Source organism: Centruroides sculpturatus, unplaced genomic scaffold (genome assembly GCF_000671375.1).
Source record: "Centruroides sculpturatus isolate CEXI.00-Female unplaced genomic scaffold, Cexi_2.0 scaffold9, whole genome shotgun sequence".
Lineage (NCBI taxonomy): Eukaryota > Metazoa > Arthropoda > Arachnida > Scorpiones > Buthidae > Centruroides > Centruroides sculpturatus.
In genome coordinates, this window is record NW_019384576.1 from 704,044 (window position 1) to 722,982 (window position 18,939).

The following is an 18,939-nucleotide window of genomic DNA, read 5'->3' on the forward strand; positions in this document are numbered from 1 at the left end:
TAATTTTTTTCAGATTTATTTCACAAGAATTTAAATTGATGAATTGCATTTGAGAATTCCTTAAAGAGAATATCCATAAGAAAAAAAAAAGCACACGGAAAAGGACCGTTCATATTTAAAATTGGAAAATATTTATAGGCCAAAACACGTTTACAACTCACATTTAACACCAGTATACTCTTCTAGTTTCAATTTAATAAGTTATATTAACTTTAAAGAACCGTCAAACATGTAATTAAATAAAAGGAAAGAGAAGAATCAATCGAACGAATTTTATAGATAATTTCTAACTTTGTTTATAAAAATTCCTTTCTTCCTTCTGTTTAAATTACACGTAAAACCTTCTTTTCCTTTGTTGGGTAAAGTCGTCTACCGCATAAATCGATCAGATACGCAATTTTCAATCGAATAACAGAGAATGGAAGCGAAATAAAAAGGTGGATCTTTTATGGGAAAGAATCGAACCCGAGACCAGTAGATCGGAATATCAAGAGCAGAATAGACCGAGATGATAGCGTGATGCAGCAACACGATCAGCTTCCAGATTGATTGTTAAATACACTATAGACCATTAATCAATAAACGACCGAGCAGGTCCCGACATGTCCTCTCCCTATCGACTGGATGACATTTAATCGTTCAACCGTTGATCTGAACGGCAACATTGTTCGAAACAAGCCACATTGTTCTTTCAAATAAATATAAGCTCGTGGCGATAAAGTTTCAACGATGACGTCCGACTTCCAAGAATTGTTAAAGTTGTTGATAAAAATCTGTTCACAACCGCGTACAGACGTCAGAAACAAGGAAAATAAATCGCTTATAAAAAAATCTATCGACAATTCCTCCGCGTAGAAAAATCTGTAAGAACCAATCTGAAATAGAAATTCTAATTGGGCTGCAATTTGAAAACATCGTAGACCTATAAATTCCCTCTGTCGTCCATCTGTTTGTCTGTCTGTTTTGTCTTTTTATATGTCTGTACTTCTTTAATCTCCAGAACGGAGTTAGATAACCGGCACGACTCTATTGCTCACAGGAAAAGTATGATGTACAGGGGCAAAGAGACTACTAATTTGAGGTGGAGAGCATATATTTTTATATTAAATAAATTTAAAATATTATTAAAAATCGCAACACGGTATTGTGACCACGTCACAATAAATATTTACTCGTTTTACATGATTATTTTTTGTAGTTTTAATGCGTAGGATTTTTTCACTCTAAACGTTTTTCGTGCGGTAAAATTCGTAAATAGGCCTAAAATAATTCCATTTTGTATAGAAATATAAGAATTTTGATAAGATACAAAGAAAAAAAAACCAATTGTAAGATGCGTTTTTCAAACACTGCTATTTGCTTCTCGCAACAATATATTGTGTAATTCAAGTATACATATATATAATTTTTTTTTCTTTATCATTTTAACGGAAACTCATTTCGGAGAAAGTAGAATACTGCTATTTTTTTCCTATTGATTCATACGCAAAAATTTTATAGTAAGAAGAAAAAAAATAAAGCGGAGCTTTTGTGATTCTAATCGAAAGATAAACTCTCGACCGAATTCAGGCAGAAAAAAAATACTTCCAATTAAAAATTTAAAGTTCATTAAAAACATGAAATTGATTTTTTTTCAAACATTCTTTTTGATTTTTTGATCCACGATAGAATTATGGGAATGAGAGGAAAAAAGGGAAAAAGTACTCAAAAAAAATTCTTCTGTTGGAAGAAACATGGGGTGGATCCGAATTTCTTTTTCTTTCTTTCTTTCTAAAGCATTTTAAAATCCCGATGATAAATGTTTCTTGGGATTATCCCAAGCTTTCAATCAGATATATTTGAAAGCATTGAATAGACCAAATTTGCTGCCGAGATGAATTTACATTGGGGCAGTAGAATTTTGTAATTTTCTTCTTCCGAATCCTCTCGGGAATAATAATTAGATTCGTATCAATCTTTAATACAATATTACATAATAAACTTAAAATTTCCATACAATATTTAATCACACAAATGGAACATATAACAAAAGAATTATTTAATGGAAGTACAGTACATAAAAAGTCATAATACCAGAGAAAAAATTCACACATTGATCTTTTTATCAGAGTAACTTTAAAAAATTTCCCCCTTTTTTTCAAATTAATCATCCTTCGACAATTGTTTTAATCGATCAATCAGTTTATTACTAATTCAGTAATGACCTTCGAGTATAAAAAAGAAACAGACAGAAATAACATATAAAGATTATGACTTAAAATTACGATCTAAATTAGTACCGGGGCATGATTTTATCCTCTAAAGAAAATATCGCAGACGTATAAAGTTTTGTAAAGATTTTATCTCGTACTTTTTCAAACTTGCATAATGAAACAGAGAAAGAAACGTATATATTGTATAGAAAGGGCATAAATCAAACGTCTGTCTAGAATAATAATAGGAGCAATCCGAATCGGGTCCTAATCTCGAATGGTAGAATGTCGAAGTTATGGAATATGGGTTAAGTTGCCTTATCTAAGCAATAGATCTCTTAACGCAATACATAAGTTTTCAAACATAAAGCCAAACCAATTTTACAGAATACAAATGTTTTCTGTAAAATCGTTTGCATATTGATGATTCCGTATATGGTCTACCACTGAATCTGGTCTCTACTGTTTTAAACCACTTAAAACTATTTAATACAAAGGAAAAAAAAACATTCTAACAGAGGCACGTTGAGAAAAAATTGTACAGAAAGGCGCCACTCGGTCGAATATTTGTAATGGTTTTAAAATAAAATTACGGGACGTTCTTCAAACTCTGCTGAATTATCGTACATTGAGTCACTTGGAGCTTAATCTGTCGAAAAGGTAAAAATTTGATTTATTTTCTCCTCTTCAAACAGTATGGCTTATTTTACTTCGTTTTTTTTTTTTTAAATCCAATCGTAAATATTTTAAGTTTTAAATTCCAATGGATAGTGGTAATATTTCTCTACTTTTAACAAACAAAATAAAATCGCATAAGTTCTTATTTTGGCTATGGTCCCAAAGTCGAATTTTCTATCTTGTATAGAAAAGAAAAAGAACGAGGCAGCCGTCGGTTTTACGACTGCTGTCACACATGTAAATGCTTCTTGTAGATGGGTTCTCGATCCTCCATCCTTTCTCGCGCTCTCCTCCAAACATTCTCCCGACCAGATGGGTACAAATAGAATATGATCCTCACAACAGTAACCAAACAATTGGCTGCTACTTTGCTACGTCACGTGGCTTAAGAAACGACTACGAAGCAAATCGCCATTTAATACATTTAATTCTTAATTTCATTAAAAGTTATCTTTTAAATCTGTTATTTATCTAAACGAATTTTTCTGGATTTTATAAATAAAAAAAGAGAGAGAGAGAGAGAGCGGAGAACGGCGTCAAAAACTAAAATAAAAATAACTCTTCTTCCCCTTTGAACTTAATACAATTTTAAGTTTAAACTTTTCGAATCATCGTTAAAAGAAATCGAATTATCTTGCAAGACGTGTTTTAACGTTAATCCGCATTACAATCCTACAAGAACTAATAATAGTTGAAAATCCAATGTAACAATTGACAAGGGACAAAGGAAATAAAAACCTTGGATTGAAATTATACGTAAACAGTTCGTTAATTAAATTTGATGATCTTTAATTAATCTAATTTGTTGAAAATGTTTTTACTTTCTCGCTAAGTTTTAAATGCCTTTTCGACGATTTAATAGGACATTCAATTCTGTGGCCAACTTTTACCATCGGAATAAAGGAATCCACTTTAAATGTCTCAAAGGAGGAGTCCAATGTAAGCGCTTCAAGTAAGATATTTCCCTCTCAAAACATAGATTTTCTGTGAATGAAATAGGAATGGAAACAGCACACAATAGGCTCTAATACAGCAAATACAAAAGACTCCGAGAAAGAACCCTTCTTTCTTGATATTTGCTGCATGTAAATATCCCATTAAATGACTATTTCGTTATATAATTTTAATGCATTTATTTAGAAAATTTGATAGTTAAACTGATACAATCCATCCTAGTTAAAAATTTTACAATTTTTAACCGCTTAACAGTACAGAAATCTCCAAGCGAATATAAGAAAAATTGAATTCTTTTTCCTATTAAAAAGTTAAAAAACTCTCTTCTTCTTTATACACTATCAAATTTATGTATTTATGCAAGTTTGTTAAAAGAAAAAAAAAATCATTCTTTTCCAAACGTTTGTGGAGAAGTCTTTACGAATCTTACGATAGTTAACTGATGGGAGGTCATAATTCCTATCTCAGTTATATTTTTGGAGTCGTCTTACCTTTAAGAGGACTTGAAATATAATTTAATTTCAATTACAAACACCGAGCGACATTGTGCTGTCAACTTTAATTACAGTAAACTTGAACATAATAAGCGTGGATACGGTTGCGGCCGCACAATGCCATCTCATCTTTAATATGTTTATTTATTCTACGTTTTTACATTATCTCGCTTATTTCTAAAAAGCATTACTTAGTCAACTATTCAATATCCTTAAACAGATAAAAATCTGCTTTGATTTTTTTCCTATTTTTTTAATATTTTTTTTACTCATTATTACTAAGTTACACGGACTGAAAAATACTCTACAAATATTTTATTAGGAGAGATTCGCCGAACTACTTTTATATAAAATTAATCTTGAAAATAGAATAACTTTCATATTTTATCATGCGATCAAAAAACATTTAATTATTAAAATTTATAATGTACTCTCTCCATCTCCCTCCCTCCCTCCAATTGAAACAATAGCTAAAGAAAAGGGAGTATTATAACAAAGATTTTATAATTAAGTAAAAATTCTTAATAAAAATATACTTTTAAATATATTTTATGCATAAAAATTTAAAAATAAAATAAATTCACACAATCCATTATCCGTTAGATGCAATTAGAAGAACACTTTTTGATAAAGTTTAGTTAAAAATCCCGCTTACATTTAAGAAGTGATAAATTCTATTTTTCTAAGCAATTTTTCTTATTTCACTCCATCGATTAAGCACGTTGATCAAACAGTAATGACATCCTAGTCAGTATTTAACACAGTTCATCTAGCAATTCGCTTCACAAATGCATTCACTACGATCCGCTCCATAAAATAATATTCAGGCAATAACCATTTATTTTTAATCAACCACGGATGAATAGAGGATGTATGACGAATGTTTAACTCTTTAAATTACATCGAGAAGATAAACTTCTTTAAAATCGTAATCGCATTTAATTCGTTTTACACAATCAAGTCTTAAAAAGATATTTTTCAAAGTAATAAAGCGTTTTTTTTTTTTAAAGTAAATAAATCGCTTCTCCGTCGTATAATTTAGCTAAATTTTAAAATAAATTTAATAAAAAAAGAAAAATGATGTTCTTCGATATTTAAAGATTTGCATCAGCATCCTTCCGAGAGATCTTCATTACGATACGAAGTTCTCTTAGAAGGATGCTGATTCAAATCTTTAGATGCTGAAGAGCATCAGTTGCTTCTTCTTCGTCAGTTTTAAGTCAAATAACTTAAATGCAATGTATTAATGTTATTTCGGTTTTATAAATGTTTATCAATAAAAATTCCCTTGATTAAGTGATCTTAATCTCTTATCCGTTTTGATTTCCGAGAAGATACTTCCAGTTGCTCAATAAATTTAGACAATACCGCTATTGATCTATACAAAAAAATCCTTTAAATTGATATCTTTTCCACATTCGATTTCATAAATAGGACATTGATTTATATCGGCATATAATATCTAAAGAAATAGGTCTACAAAACGATGATAAATATTTTTAAAATTCAGCAATGTCTAGTTATTTATTTTTTTTATTTTTATTTTTTCCTCTATGAGAATCAATACAATTACCAAAAGAAACAACAGAAGGAAGCTAATAATCTCGACTGAAACACAATGCATTCCGAAAACACTGATAAATATAATTTAAAATAATTACATACGACAAAACTACTTCTCCATTAGAGAATTTCGTCCGAAAAAAATAAAAAAATAAATAAATTTAAAATGTCTAAATTCGTATTTTTTCGAATTTATTTAGGTCGAAAAATAAAATTTAAAAAAGAAAATTCCACTTATTTCTACCGGTAAGACTATATTGGAGTTTATTCAAAGCGAAAATCTAAGGTAAAATGCGCACAACTAGCTAATATCGAAGGGGGTGCATTCAATTCGGTTGTTCGAATCACGATTGCTTGAGCAATGACACTAACAATGTCGCATATAGAATCAGACGTCCAGTCTGCTGTGGTTACAAAGGAACGCAGTGCATCGGTACATTAGCACACCATTCCCTAATGGAGTATGATAACTTTCCTTGGCTATAGAGTTGCAGGCTTTTGAATGGAATTCGTGGTATGGACTCGGTCGCTGTTAGCCGCAGCAGCGTAGAATCAACCAAACATTTCGTTTCGTATAATTTTCATGACGTCGAAACTAAGTGAACAAGACAGGACATTACGGCTAATTTCTCGTTGTCCTTTGTCGTCTGATATATCGTCGTTCCGTATACAGGCGACAGATAAACCACATTTCACCTCAATGAAACCAATAACGCGCATATTTTGACGTCATACGAGTTTGATAGGATTTGGCTCCTGTTTTCGATTTCCTTCCCCTCCCGTTTATTTCCAAGTAAAACGTGTTGAAAGACAACAAGTAAAACGTTTTAAACGTCTACTTTTATATCGTTTATATTAATTATATTTGCAGAATTTGCAATAACGTTATAATTAATGGTTTGCTTCCAAACATAAGACAAGAACGTAAATATGCACTTTACAAATATTTGTTCAACCGGTTTAATTAAGCTATAACAATAAAGAATTTCGTGTAAAGGGATACGTTAACATATCTGAAAAATTTTTATCATAATTGTTGCATACATTATATATATACTGATAAATATAACCATTATTATTATTATTATTATACCATCACTCGATTTAAAAATTTTTAAAAACTAATTATCTTTACTTTCATAATAAACGTCGAACATTAGGATACGCGAATTACTTTTATGTGAAAAAAATTAATTTTTAAAACAATTAATTAAAAATTCACCTGGACCGAACGAGCGGTAATTTCAAGATAAGAAATGTTTATATATAATCAAACAAGGCTAAAGTATAACAATTCCACAAATAGATGATTTAACTTTTATTTATTGAAATTAGAGAGGTTGGAATAAAAGAAAAAAGAATTTTCGATTCGGTTCAATTAAACCAATCAAAATGCAGCCATTTCTAATTAATTCCTTTATTTTCCGGCATTCAACTATACATACAAATGACTATTTTGTAAAGGAGCAAACAACAACAACAAGAGAGAGAGGGGAGAAAAAGAAACAACAGTAGGAATCTAATCACTAGTTGTGATGATACTAAATAATATTTTTACAATATCAGAAAATAATTTTCAACAAAAATACTAGTTATATTACTCTTTTCTTTTCTGCCTTTATGAATAAAAGTAATAAAGAATAAAATATAGTGATAAGTGGAAGCGAAAGAGACCAAGTGAATTTATCTAAATATTTGCAGTATTATGCCTAGTATTTAATAGTTTATAAAATATATTAATCAAAAAAAGATTTCTAAATTTATATTTATTTAAAAAAAACACGCCAATATATTTTCTTTTAAAATTATAAATCATCATCATCATCATCTTTTGTTTTAATGTTCAGCATAAGTAAGCAGAAAGTAATCATAAATTTGTAGATTAATTAGATTTTTACTTCATTAATTATAATAAATATATTTAAATTGTTAATCTATACTGAATTCTATTATATTTTATACAGTATATTTAATGTGTTACAAAATATTTAATTAATAATAATAAATAAAACGTTTCGACGCGTGAATAAATTTATAATAGATGGTTTTGTTTTATGCATTAGAAATATTCGAAAAAAATAAAATTTCTGTAGAAAATTGAAGAGAAAACGAAATAATCAATGACAATAAATTCAAATGGCGTAGGAAAACAGTTATTATAATCTAAACAACTCTCTCTTCTTTACAATTCCATCATTTATTGTCTAGAAACACATCAAACTTTCGTTCTAAATCTAAATCTATGTGAAGGAATCTTTCTAACCCAAAGAGTTGAGACCTATCTTGACGGATAGGCTATTTCCATTCGGTATTCGATAACGTATCATCACCCGTGACCCAGTCATCTTTAGATTTGAAAAAGACTAGGATTCGGAAAGTTCCAGAAGAGAAATCTAAACTGCAGAGTACGAGGAGGAGAAGAATAAAATATGATGATAAGAGGAAGGAGCAGAGATGCAGTAACTTTATCTAAATATTTGGGACATCACACCTAGGCCTAAATATTTGGTAAACTATATTTATGATGTATAAATTTATGAAATTTAATTACGGAAACGTGAATTTACGTTTACTAAATCTACTTACCACGACGAGTCACCGTCGTAAATCTGGCTTAATTTATAATAATACGTGATTAGTTTGAGGATTAAAAACTTCTATTAAATTACATCAATATGCTTAATAAATAGGGCTTGTACGCGATGATCTAAAGATAAAATTGAAATCATCCGGCCGAATTTTAATGGAGGAGGAGGAGGGGTTTAAGTTCTGAAATCTAAATAAAATAAGTGCTTCTTTGTAGATACAGAAAGTCGGATGTTGACAATTATGAGATTTTAATTTGTTCCAGTCCCAATCGTAATCAACTAGAATCTATTTAAGTGATCTGTTCATTGAAATGAACTGATTACTTATATTTAAGTTGAGGATAAGAAAAATAATCCTCCTTACGAAATTATTCCGCTAAGTGAAGCGCAAAGCAATGAATTAACGTTTTGTAGTAGTTCAAAGAAGTCAGTCAGATGACGATGAGGAACCTGTTAATGACCTGAATCAGCACTTCCAAAATGTGCTTTAAAAGTAAAAAGTAAGATCTATCAGTAATTTTTACTTGCAATATTAAACGCTATTTTTACATTAATTTCATGCTGTTCACTATTAAAAATAAACTCTTCCGTGTTCAATGGCACGCATAATAAACTTTTAAACAATTTTAGGCATTTATTAAATTGTCACTCTAAATTATTAAAGCTTCTAAATATTAATTTAATAATGAAAAAACAAATTAATATTATACTTCTATTTCTATAAGATTTCATTGAAAGAGAAGAATAAGTAGGTTCTGGTGTTTAAGATATACTTAATTTCCTGTTTTTTCTTTAAATAAATTTTTTACAAGGAAAGTAAATTACGTACATATCGTTCCTGTAGTGCTTTTAAGAAAGAGAGTCGAAAGAGTCGCGAGAATAACATTGGTAATCATATGCAACAATAGTCGACTCAGCACAATGTATCCAAATTATACTCATTAACAACAAAAAAGCTTAAATCCCAAGATGCAAGCATCCATATAAATGCTACAACAACTAAAGTAGCGAAAGAGTATCGTCGAGTTGAGAGCAACGCCTAGTCAAGCTATGGGCATCAGGGGTGTGTCAGCAGAGCGTTGAAGTGGCTTCACTCCGAGTCCTTTATCCTAACAACTTGTAGCTCGTTACATTAATGAGTTTGTTCACCCTCCGGGACTAGATCTCCTTCCAGAATCTCTGTCCTCGGACCGGCAAAGCCGAGGAAATTACCTTCAGCTGAGTTAACAGTAACGGAACACTGAACACTCTTCTTGGAGACAAGTTTCGTATCTAGTATCTAATGCCTATAAGTTGACACTCTCGCTACCCATTTTCGAGCTAATTAATCAAAGAACAAAGATTTCCAGTAGAATTAAAGTCTAATAAGACTAAATGATTAAGTAAAGCTGTAGGGGACGTGTTTAAAGAATCGTATAATCCTTAATTTTCTTCTTTAAGGTAAATCGTCGTGAATTACTCGGTCGCCTTCATCGAGTCTTTCATAAATTTTAATTTTAAATCTCGAGAATCGAATCCAATATATAAACAATAGCCAAAAATATCTCTAAATACGAAACGCATTCTATCTTTCCCTTTTGCCACTCGCTATCTAGGTGAGATTTCGACACGGCCTTACTTTCTTTATTCCACCATTTGGGATTTAATGGTAATCTAGGTCCACCATTGATAGCTGAAGATACTGGATCCTTCAGGTGTATCAGAGTGAAGTTCTAAAGACTGATACCACACGGTGTATTGATCTGAAGACGACTACACTCAAATTTCCACTTAAGTTGGTGGGTCGGCAGGAGTAAAGAATGGAAAAGATCGGACGAATTTTCCAACATCCTTCGGGCAAACCAATATAATTTACTGCCCTGTACTCTGTCAAAGTACTAAAATCGCATCATCTGATCCCGTCGGTACTCACTACCGAATTCAGCGAGTGATTCAGACCTACTTCCTGGGTTACAGTTCGTTTAAACAACTTGAAAGAAATGAAGAGAAGAAAGAAAAAAAAAAGACTCAAGAAGAATGTTCTGAACAATTTACCAAATATATATATATATATATATATATATAAAAGTAGTGGCTACTAAACCGAATTTCGGTTTAACTGTAAATTGATATACTGGAAATCTCTATTCCAGAATAGTAGCAAACTTTTTAGACTTTAATCTTTATCCTGGATATTGAAAAAATCAAATAGACTAAACTTTTGCCATTTCTCTACGAGATAAAATGAGAAATTCACTATTATATTATAAAAATTAAACGTATTTTTATTTTAAATAATTAAAATAATAATTTACAGCGTATTTAAGTTCTTGATACACATAAAAATTAGGCTTTAAAACAAGGATAATTTACCTATTAAATATCACAGTTTCCTATTAAAGTAGGCCTAGAACTATGTTTAATTTAGAAAAGAAAAAAATGGAATTTCATAATCCCGTTTTTAAGTCAAAGGAGACGAATAAGCTGCGATATTATCAAATAACACTAACAAGAATTGCCTACAGTCAAAAACAAACTTTAATACTCGAATTAGAAATCTCTCTAAATATCTAAATTAAAAAGATTTTTCGCAAATAAAGATTTGTAGATCCTAAATCCGAATCGATACAGTTCGTATTTAATCATTATTTAAGCGATAAGATAGCGATGCAATTATATGATGGCCAAACTTCAGATAGATGTAGTTAAGGATACGAATCTGCACCGAGGAAGACATTCGTGATAAGTCTAGGTTACACAGTCTATAATAATAATAAACACTGGGATGGCTTTCCAAAGTGTCTATAAACATTTGATACAATACTAATTTCTCTCAATGAAAAATACGTCACGTAACCATCCCACATTTTACATTACTAAATATTAAATACGTTAAAATTGAAGGTTTATACACAGTTTAAAAAATAATTTTCAAGCTAGCTTATGAATAAGTATTATTATTGTTATTATTATTATACATATATACAGATATATATATATATATATATTCAGCAGTCTGACTNAATAATTTTCAAGCTAGCTTATGAATAAGTATTATTATTATTATTATTTTTTTTTTTATTAAGAGAAAAATTCAACACGAATTTTTCATCTTTAATTGATGACAAATTTTTACACTTTGTCATTATGATTGGCTATTATTTTTTTTCTTTCTTTTTATTTTTTTATTTAAAGACTGTAATTCATATCGTTACAGAAACTAACCAATACATTAACCTTATAGTTAAGAGCATACATTTAAATCTCGTTGCCCATTAGTTCAATTAATTTTCGACATTATACGAATAATAGAGAATTTCTTGCGAGTTCTCTCCGCTCGTAATTAATAACCCAACGAAGCATTTAAGTTATTGTAATAGATCTCGTTCTCTGCCAACTTAATAATCTTAGGAACTATCCTAATTGGAGAGTGGGCGAAACTGCTTTGATATACACCTCTTAATGAGATATTTCGTAAAACTCGGGTAGAGTATTATAAACCAAAATTTCTAGCAAAATATTAATTAGCAAATATTTAATCGAACTACAGAACAAATAAATAGCACAGGTTAGCTTCACCCCTTCTATGAAATTCTCAATAACTTAATGTAGCCTAATAATTGGCAAGTAATTAAATTTATGTAAATGAAGCGAATATCTACTAACTTCTAATGGTTCTAACAGGGATGATAGAGTTTTATTAAGATGTTAAAACATTATTAAGAAACTATCGAATCACTACATTAAATGCCATTATGGCTAATTTAAGAATCAATCTAAGAGAATGAAAAAAAAACAAACCCATAAGAAGAAGATATCCAACTAATTAATTCTCGTTTGTCGAACATTTTCATTTATTAAGCTGTAACTATCAGTCTTTAACTCGACTAGAGTTAAAATTATCGGATATTTTACTTCCAAATTCATTCTAAATGCAATTACATAAAAATATTCCACTGATTACTTACAATTTTGAGTAATTTAAGTGAAAAATTCTCAAGGGTAACAAAACACGTCACCTACTCTCCATTAAAATTTTTCAATTTACACCTTTCCTATATATATATATTTATATAATTAAAGAATTAGAAATTATTCTTAAGTAATTCTGGTGGAAAAAAATTGCTAAGTAGATTACTGTTTGCACTTAGAATTTCATAGATTGTTGTGAATAAAGCTGACTTGTCTATGAAACAATCGCTTAACTAATTAAACAACGAAAGGTCAAGCGGATCGCTTATCATCCATATTAACATTCTACTTTCCTTTTAAAATAACATTGGAAATAATTCCCTCAAGTGTTTCGGTCGATCAATAAATCCTTGCGCTTCTAGTTTTAAATTTTTACTAGATAACTTACGGTGTTGATTGTTAATTAGACTTTCAATAAATCTAGTTAGTTCTTGCTACGAGGTCTTGACGCATAACAAAATTAATTCCATAATTATAATTATTGTATCAAAAGTTATTGATAACGGATAAAAATTTCCCCTTCGGAATAAGCTGGCGATAACAGTTTCCGTTTTATTCCATTTTCCTCTTAATTTATACGTCCAGTTCGTGTTATGTATTTAAAATTCTCGCCATCCTCTTATTGAGAAACACACTCTGACAAGTCTTTGGTGTCAGTGGATCTTATAAACTGCTTTCTGTCATATCAACCTGTCTTTAGAAAAGAAAATTCTCTCTATTCTGGGTAAGTTCCCACATTTTACATTACTAAATATTAAATACGTTAAAATTGAAGGTTTATACACAGTTTAAAAAATAATTTTCAAGCTAGCTTATGAATAAGTATTATTATTGTTATTATTATTATACATATATACAGATATATATATATATATATATTCAGCAGTCTGACTTCTGCTAACTGCTCCTTCTACCACTCTACAGATGCACTCTATCAGAAAGTCATTGATTCATCACAGATCCTTCTATCCTGATGAATTAATGATGACGGAATCTATGAATTCCATTTCCACTTATGAGATAGTATTTTCTTGCGTGGAATCGAACATTTTTCTCTTCCATCTACGCGACTTTTTACTATCATTACTTTCCTTAACTGTCATCTAAAGTGCACACGTGCAAATTCCCCTCCGCTAACTGGCAAGGATTAAAATTTCGCCTAGAGCAATACGGGTTTTTCAGGGGATTCGTGGCAAACTTTTTCCCCCCCAAAGTTAAATCGATACGTATCGAAGTGACAGTTAATAACAACATCCGGTTTGGGCGCGAAAACGGTAAGAGGAACGTCTGCCATCGGAGATTAATACACTAAGTCGCTAAATAATTAAATTGGTCGATGATTCGGCGCGACGATAGACCCTTAATTGCGCCAGACGGTGAGAAATCCCGCCAGATAGGTCCACGGTGAAGGAGAGCGAACGTCCTCTTCCCTTCTCCAGCGGCCGAAGAACCGAACCCTTAAGCCTAACGCGATCAAAGTTGCCAAAAAAAAGTACTCACCCAGACCAGCGGTGGGTTGCACCATGTCGACAAGGCCGTCCACTGCATCTCCTGTACAACGGGCATTCAAGTAGAACAGAAGGCCGCCCGATTTCAGACGGACAGTCACAAATACAAAGAGTATATTGTAATCTACGAAAGTACGAACGAATGTATATATATATATATATATATATATGTATGTATATATATATCTATTAGAAGTACCGTATATATATAAGGATGATATGTGTGGAGAGAGAGGTGTGTGACAGACGGAAAAATAGGTGTATGTACCGTGTGTGTGTATGCGAAAGAGAGAGAAAGAGAGAAAGAGAGAGAGAGAGAGAGAGAGAGACAGAGAGAGTGTGTGTGTTGTGTGCGACAGTTAGACAGGCCGAACGACTGACTGAGAGCAAGTCGGACGTCGATCCTACGGCGCCGACATGTGCGCGCGCGCGTGGTCCTAGGTGAAATCTAGCGCCAGATTCGAAATCAATCGCGCATCCAAAGAAACTCACCCTCTACTATTAACGCCCGTCAATCTTATTTATAAACCATTAATCAACCCATTTAAACTCACCAATGCCTGAGGAAACATTACGCCATCGATATCAGAAGATTTTCGTCTCTAAACTCGAACAACACGGCAGATTTATTCGCATTCGATTTACCGCAACCAAAAACGAGTCGGTAAACGCTGAAAACGAACTGGATGTAAAAATGAATGTGGAAATTTCGTATCGGGAAGGAGACAAGTTATTGCGCAGGCGCATTTTCCGCCGAATTCGTCGATGCCATGAGTTTCCGAGGGAAGACCAGTCTGGCGGCGGATCCGTTAATACCCCGACTTTGAATTATTGCGCGTGCGAGCTATGGCACCTACCATTTTTTTTTAAATATATTTTTTTATTCTTTAATACGCGACAAAAATCTAAAATATTCGGAAACTTTCGTGTTGGCAATTTCCGTTCCTTCGTAATGAAAATATAGATCGGGGCGCGATTGTTCTCCCCTTATTTATTTATTTTTTAAACGTTTCTGATGAAAGATGGATACGTAAAAACGCCGTTACTACTTTGGTTATATTTAAATAACCAATGAATTTATTCGAGTTTTTACAATGGATATAATATGAAGCATTCCGAGTATCAGCAGGATCCTTTTTTTTTTTTTTTTGGCCTGGAGGAAATTTTAGCCAAAGTCAGATCGATAGTAATCGCTGCCTAGGGGATGGGGGTTAAAGGGTGCGCAGCACGCAATCGGTGCGTTTCTCATCGGAACCACGGATAAGAACAGGTGGAGGGTAATTTACTGGTGGTCATGAGAGAATTTTTTTTTCTTTTTGAATCTACGGCGTATGATTTATGTTGAAGAATTTCGGGCGACGCGAAAAACGAATCCCTTAATTTGCCATAGACGACACTTGTTTCTTCCAAGCTAAGGTTTACTCTGGGACCTCCTAGGCCACAGGCTCCGTCTTTTTATACGTCATGAAAGGAAATTGAAAAGAAAGTGTGCGACACCCACTAATCAATAAAGTCGGCGAGAGTACTGCGATGACAGTTTTGCCACCTCCAGATATCAATTAAGTTCGCAATCAATCTTAATTGTATCCCAATTAAGGTGCATCCAAAGACTAGTGACGTCACTGGAAAGAGGAGAAAAATTTTTCGTCCCGTATCTCGAACGACGCGGACGGGGGGGAGAGAGAGTTAGAAGTGCGCGCGCGCGCGCATGAAAAAAGAACTAATGCGCGCTTGTTATAATCAAAATATAATTGTGCTGTATTATTTATGACGGAATGAAACCTTAACAATCTATCATATTCAGGCCTATTAAACTGCTTGTAAATGACGCCTACTCGTTCTCGTCATTACGCTACATGAAAGAATGCAGTCTGTTATTCAATATCTTGTCTACACGACATCGTGAGATACGCACGTTAATCGCGTGCCATTACATTAATTATTTTAAGCTTATTGAACCAACGAATTATGACAGGCTGAGTTTTAGGCCTGCGAAGTTCGGCTTAATATCTATGCGAAGATTGATGTACTTCTTAATGGATCGATCATTCGATATTCGCTCGACTGTAACGAATATCAGAATTTTATCAGAATAAACACCGTGAAATATTATTCTATATACCCGTTTCTATAAATACGCGATTGTTAAAGGGAGGAGGGAAGGTTCAATTACAACATCTCCACGAAAGGACTGAATAATTCGAACGAATTCAATAACCAATTCTGCAAGATGATCAATCATATTTAAGAACACGCATAAATTTCCATAGATCATCTCAGACAATAGAATAATGACTTTTCACAATCGTGAATATTGTTGCGGCCGTAAAAAATAATAGAAAAAAAGAGACTTCTGTATTTACATTTAAACATTTTAGATAATATTCTATTAAACGAATAGTTCAAGATAAAAAGATTCGGATTACTTTGTTTCATTTATAACTTTTTTTTTTGTTTTTAATCTTTGATTTCACACTCTACTACTTTCGAACCAAACCTTATTAACTCAGGTATGTAAATATTGATCGATATAAAAATGTTGTAAGATTAAAAAACCATAGAAAATAATTTCATTCGAAAACTGTTAATGTTTTCGTTTCGATTATAGGAAAAAAATTAATTATTTTTAATTTTTAAATGAATTTCACGAATATCTCGAATGACTGATTGTCAAAGCAATCATTCTGAAATGTAACTTAACTCCCCCTCAGAAAAATCCTTAATAATTATTTTAAAATATATATATATATATATATATATATATATATATTTCACGTAAATCTTATTAAGAATCTCATTTTGGCAATGGTAAATATGTTATTGCCAACACACACGTTGTAACACTTATCAAATCTTGGATGAGGAATTGAAAAATAATCGAAATAAATAATAAGTGTAGAAAAAAAAATGCGGATTTCTTTAATGACGATACTAAAAGTAACTTTATAAATTCGTTTCGGGGTAGAAAAAAAGACGTGGAGGGAGAAGGAAAAAGAAAAAAAAAATGTTTCAAGTTTAAGCAATGAAAAAGAAATTAGAAGATAAAACTGAAATATCGAGAATTTTCGGAACAATCACGAGATTTCTCATTTTTTATATTATACAAAAGAATCTTTGTTGTCGTCCTCCAAGAGTTAAGAAACCTTTACTTGTACTAAATAAATCAATATAGTTCTTTTCTTTTGTAAAAGATAAATACGGAAAAAGATTTACGATCACAAAACACAATTTAATAATGATTCCATAAATTATTAAATAAGTTGCTGAAAACAGGAGCAACGAACAATTATGATAGAATCAACTTCTTCAAATTCAATAACCGGTAATTACGTTTAACAATTACTTTTACCTATTCAACAACACTACATAAATATAGATAAATATTAATAGAACACCACTTAAAATCTATTAATTTCTGTTCGAGAATTTTTAAAAAAAAAAAAATTCCTCCAATTTTAATCTGAAAAAAAAGAGGAAACGTTTATTTAAAAATAACACCAAAAAAAAACACGGGGTGTTTTTTTTTCCTTAAAAACAACGTCGAGGTGTGGCCGAATAAGGTAATTTATGATTCGAAGAGTCGCATTTGTTTAAAACGAATAAAGAAAATTTACCATTTTCTTCTTGGTATAAATAAAAATCGATGATTTCAATTAAAATAAAACGCTTGGAATTTTATATAATAATTAAGAATTTACACCGTAAATAACCGTATAATTAATATATACAAAAGCTGGAAATTTACAGTATGCATTCGAATATAAATGCCACGTATTTAAAGTCGCCGTGTCCATAAGAAAATTTTCACTTTGATTTAAGATCCTATAAAATACTGTAAAGCTGTGTTACGAGTAAAAAAAAAAGCTGTAAAAGAAAATTCAAAATACGGATGCGTAAAAGAACAGAAACAACATTAAAATATATAACACTTTAGTGCACTAGATGGCGTGATGCTGTCCCTAATAAAGGCATAGTAGTGTGTGTGTGTGTGTTCGTGTGTGTGTCTGTATGTTGTTCTCGACTTTGCCTGTTTATGCGGCTACCCCGTCGAGAAATAATGATGTTAGACGTAGCTCGACATTTAAAATTACGATTAATAACGAAAAAATTTGATATCGTTAGATGAAAAATCCTCTTAGAAATACATTTTATCGATTTCTAGGCGCGTAGAATTTATAACGTAGTGAAAAAAAAAAAAGAAAAAAAACTTAACGATTTATAATACAGATCGACTTTTTGAAAGTTTCTACCCAGTTTTATACGCTTAAAAATATTTTAATAAACTTCCATCTTGTTCAGAATCTTACTTTCTTAAGTCGGCCATTAATACGACGAAAAATAAATTATAAAGAAATATGCGATTTTAACTATAAAATTAATTTAATAAAATAATTTATGCTCCGTATCTTTTTTTTTTTAAAAAAATTTATTGAAGGTAGTTAAAAATGACTCGCAGGCTATTTTTTTAATAAAATAAATTTATTATTATTTTTTTTTTCCACTCTTAAATAATGTGTTTTGAAAATTTTATTTTAAATAAAATGTCTCAAAAATTTAAAAAAAAAATGGAGAATAGCTCTTCTCTTCCTTACTTTTTTTTTAATTATTTTATATACAATATATATCTATAAATGCATTATTTTCCATAATTTATTTTACAGCAAGCTTCAAATATGTATAATGCATTAATACTTTACTTCATATAGACATAATTAACAGCTTTAAATAATAAAAAAAATTAGACTTTTCTTCAATCTCAAAGACATCATTCATCTCTTCTCAAAGACTTAGAAAAAAGGGGAGAAAACAGATATTTTTTTTTATTATTTTAAAATTATAAATTACTTTATTTTCACCTTACAATACACTCGGACTTTAAAGATCTCGATCGCTCCCTCCCCTTGTATTATTATTATTATTTTTTTTTTTTATTAAGAGAAAAATTCAACACGAATTTTTCATCTTTAATTGATGACAAATTTTTACACTTTGTCATTATGATTGGCTATTA

The 18,939-nt window shown here is 31.0% G+C and overlaps 1 protein-coding gene across 1 annotated transcript in view; it reads right to left on the reverse strand.

Moving 5' to 3' along the window:
* Nucleotides 1-14,798, reverse strand: part of LOC111624360 (nucleolysin TIAR-like) — a 240,259-nt gene extending 225,461 nt beyond the window's left edge. Inside the window, exon 1 of the mRNA XM_023367189.1 lies at nt 14,483-14,798. Coding sequence (XP_023222957.1) covers nt 14,483-14,500 — 18 coding nt within the window. The 5' untranslated portion in view covers nt 14,501-14,798. The remainder of the gene's footprint in view (nt 1-14,482) is intronic.
* Nucleotides 14,799-18,939: the final 4,141 nt, after the last annotated feature.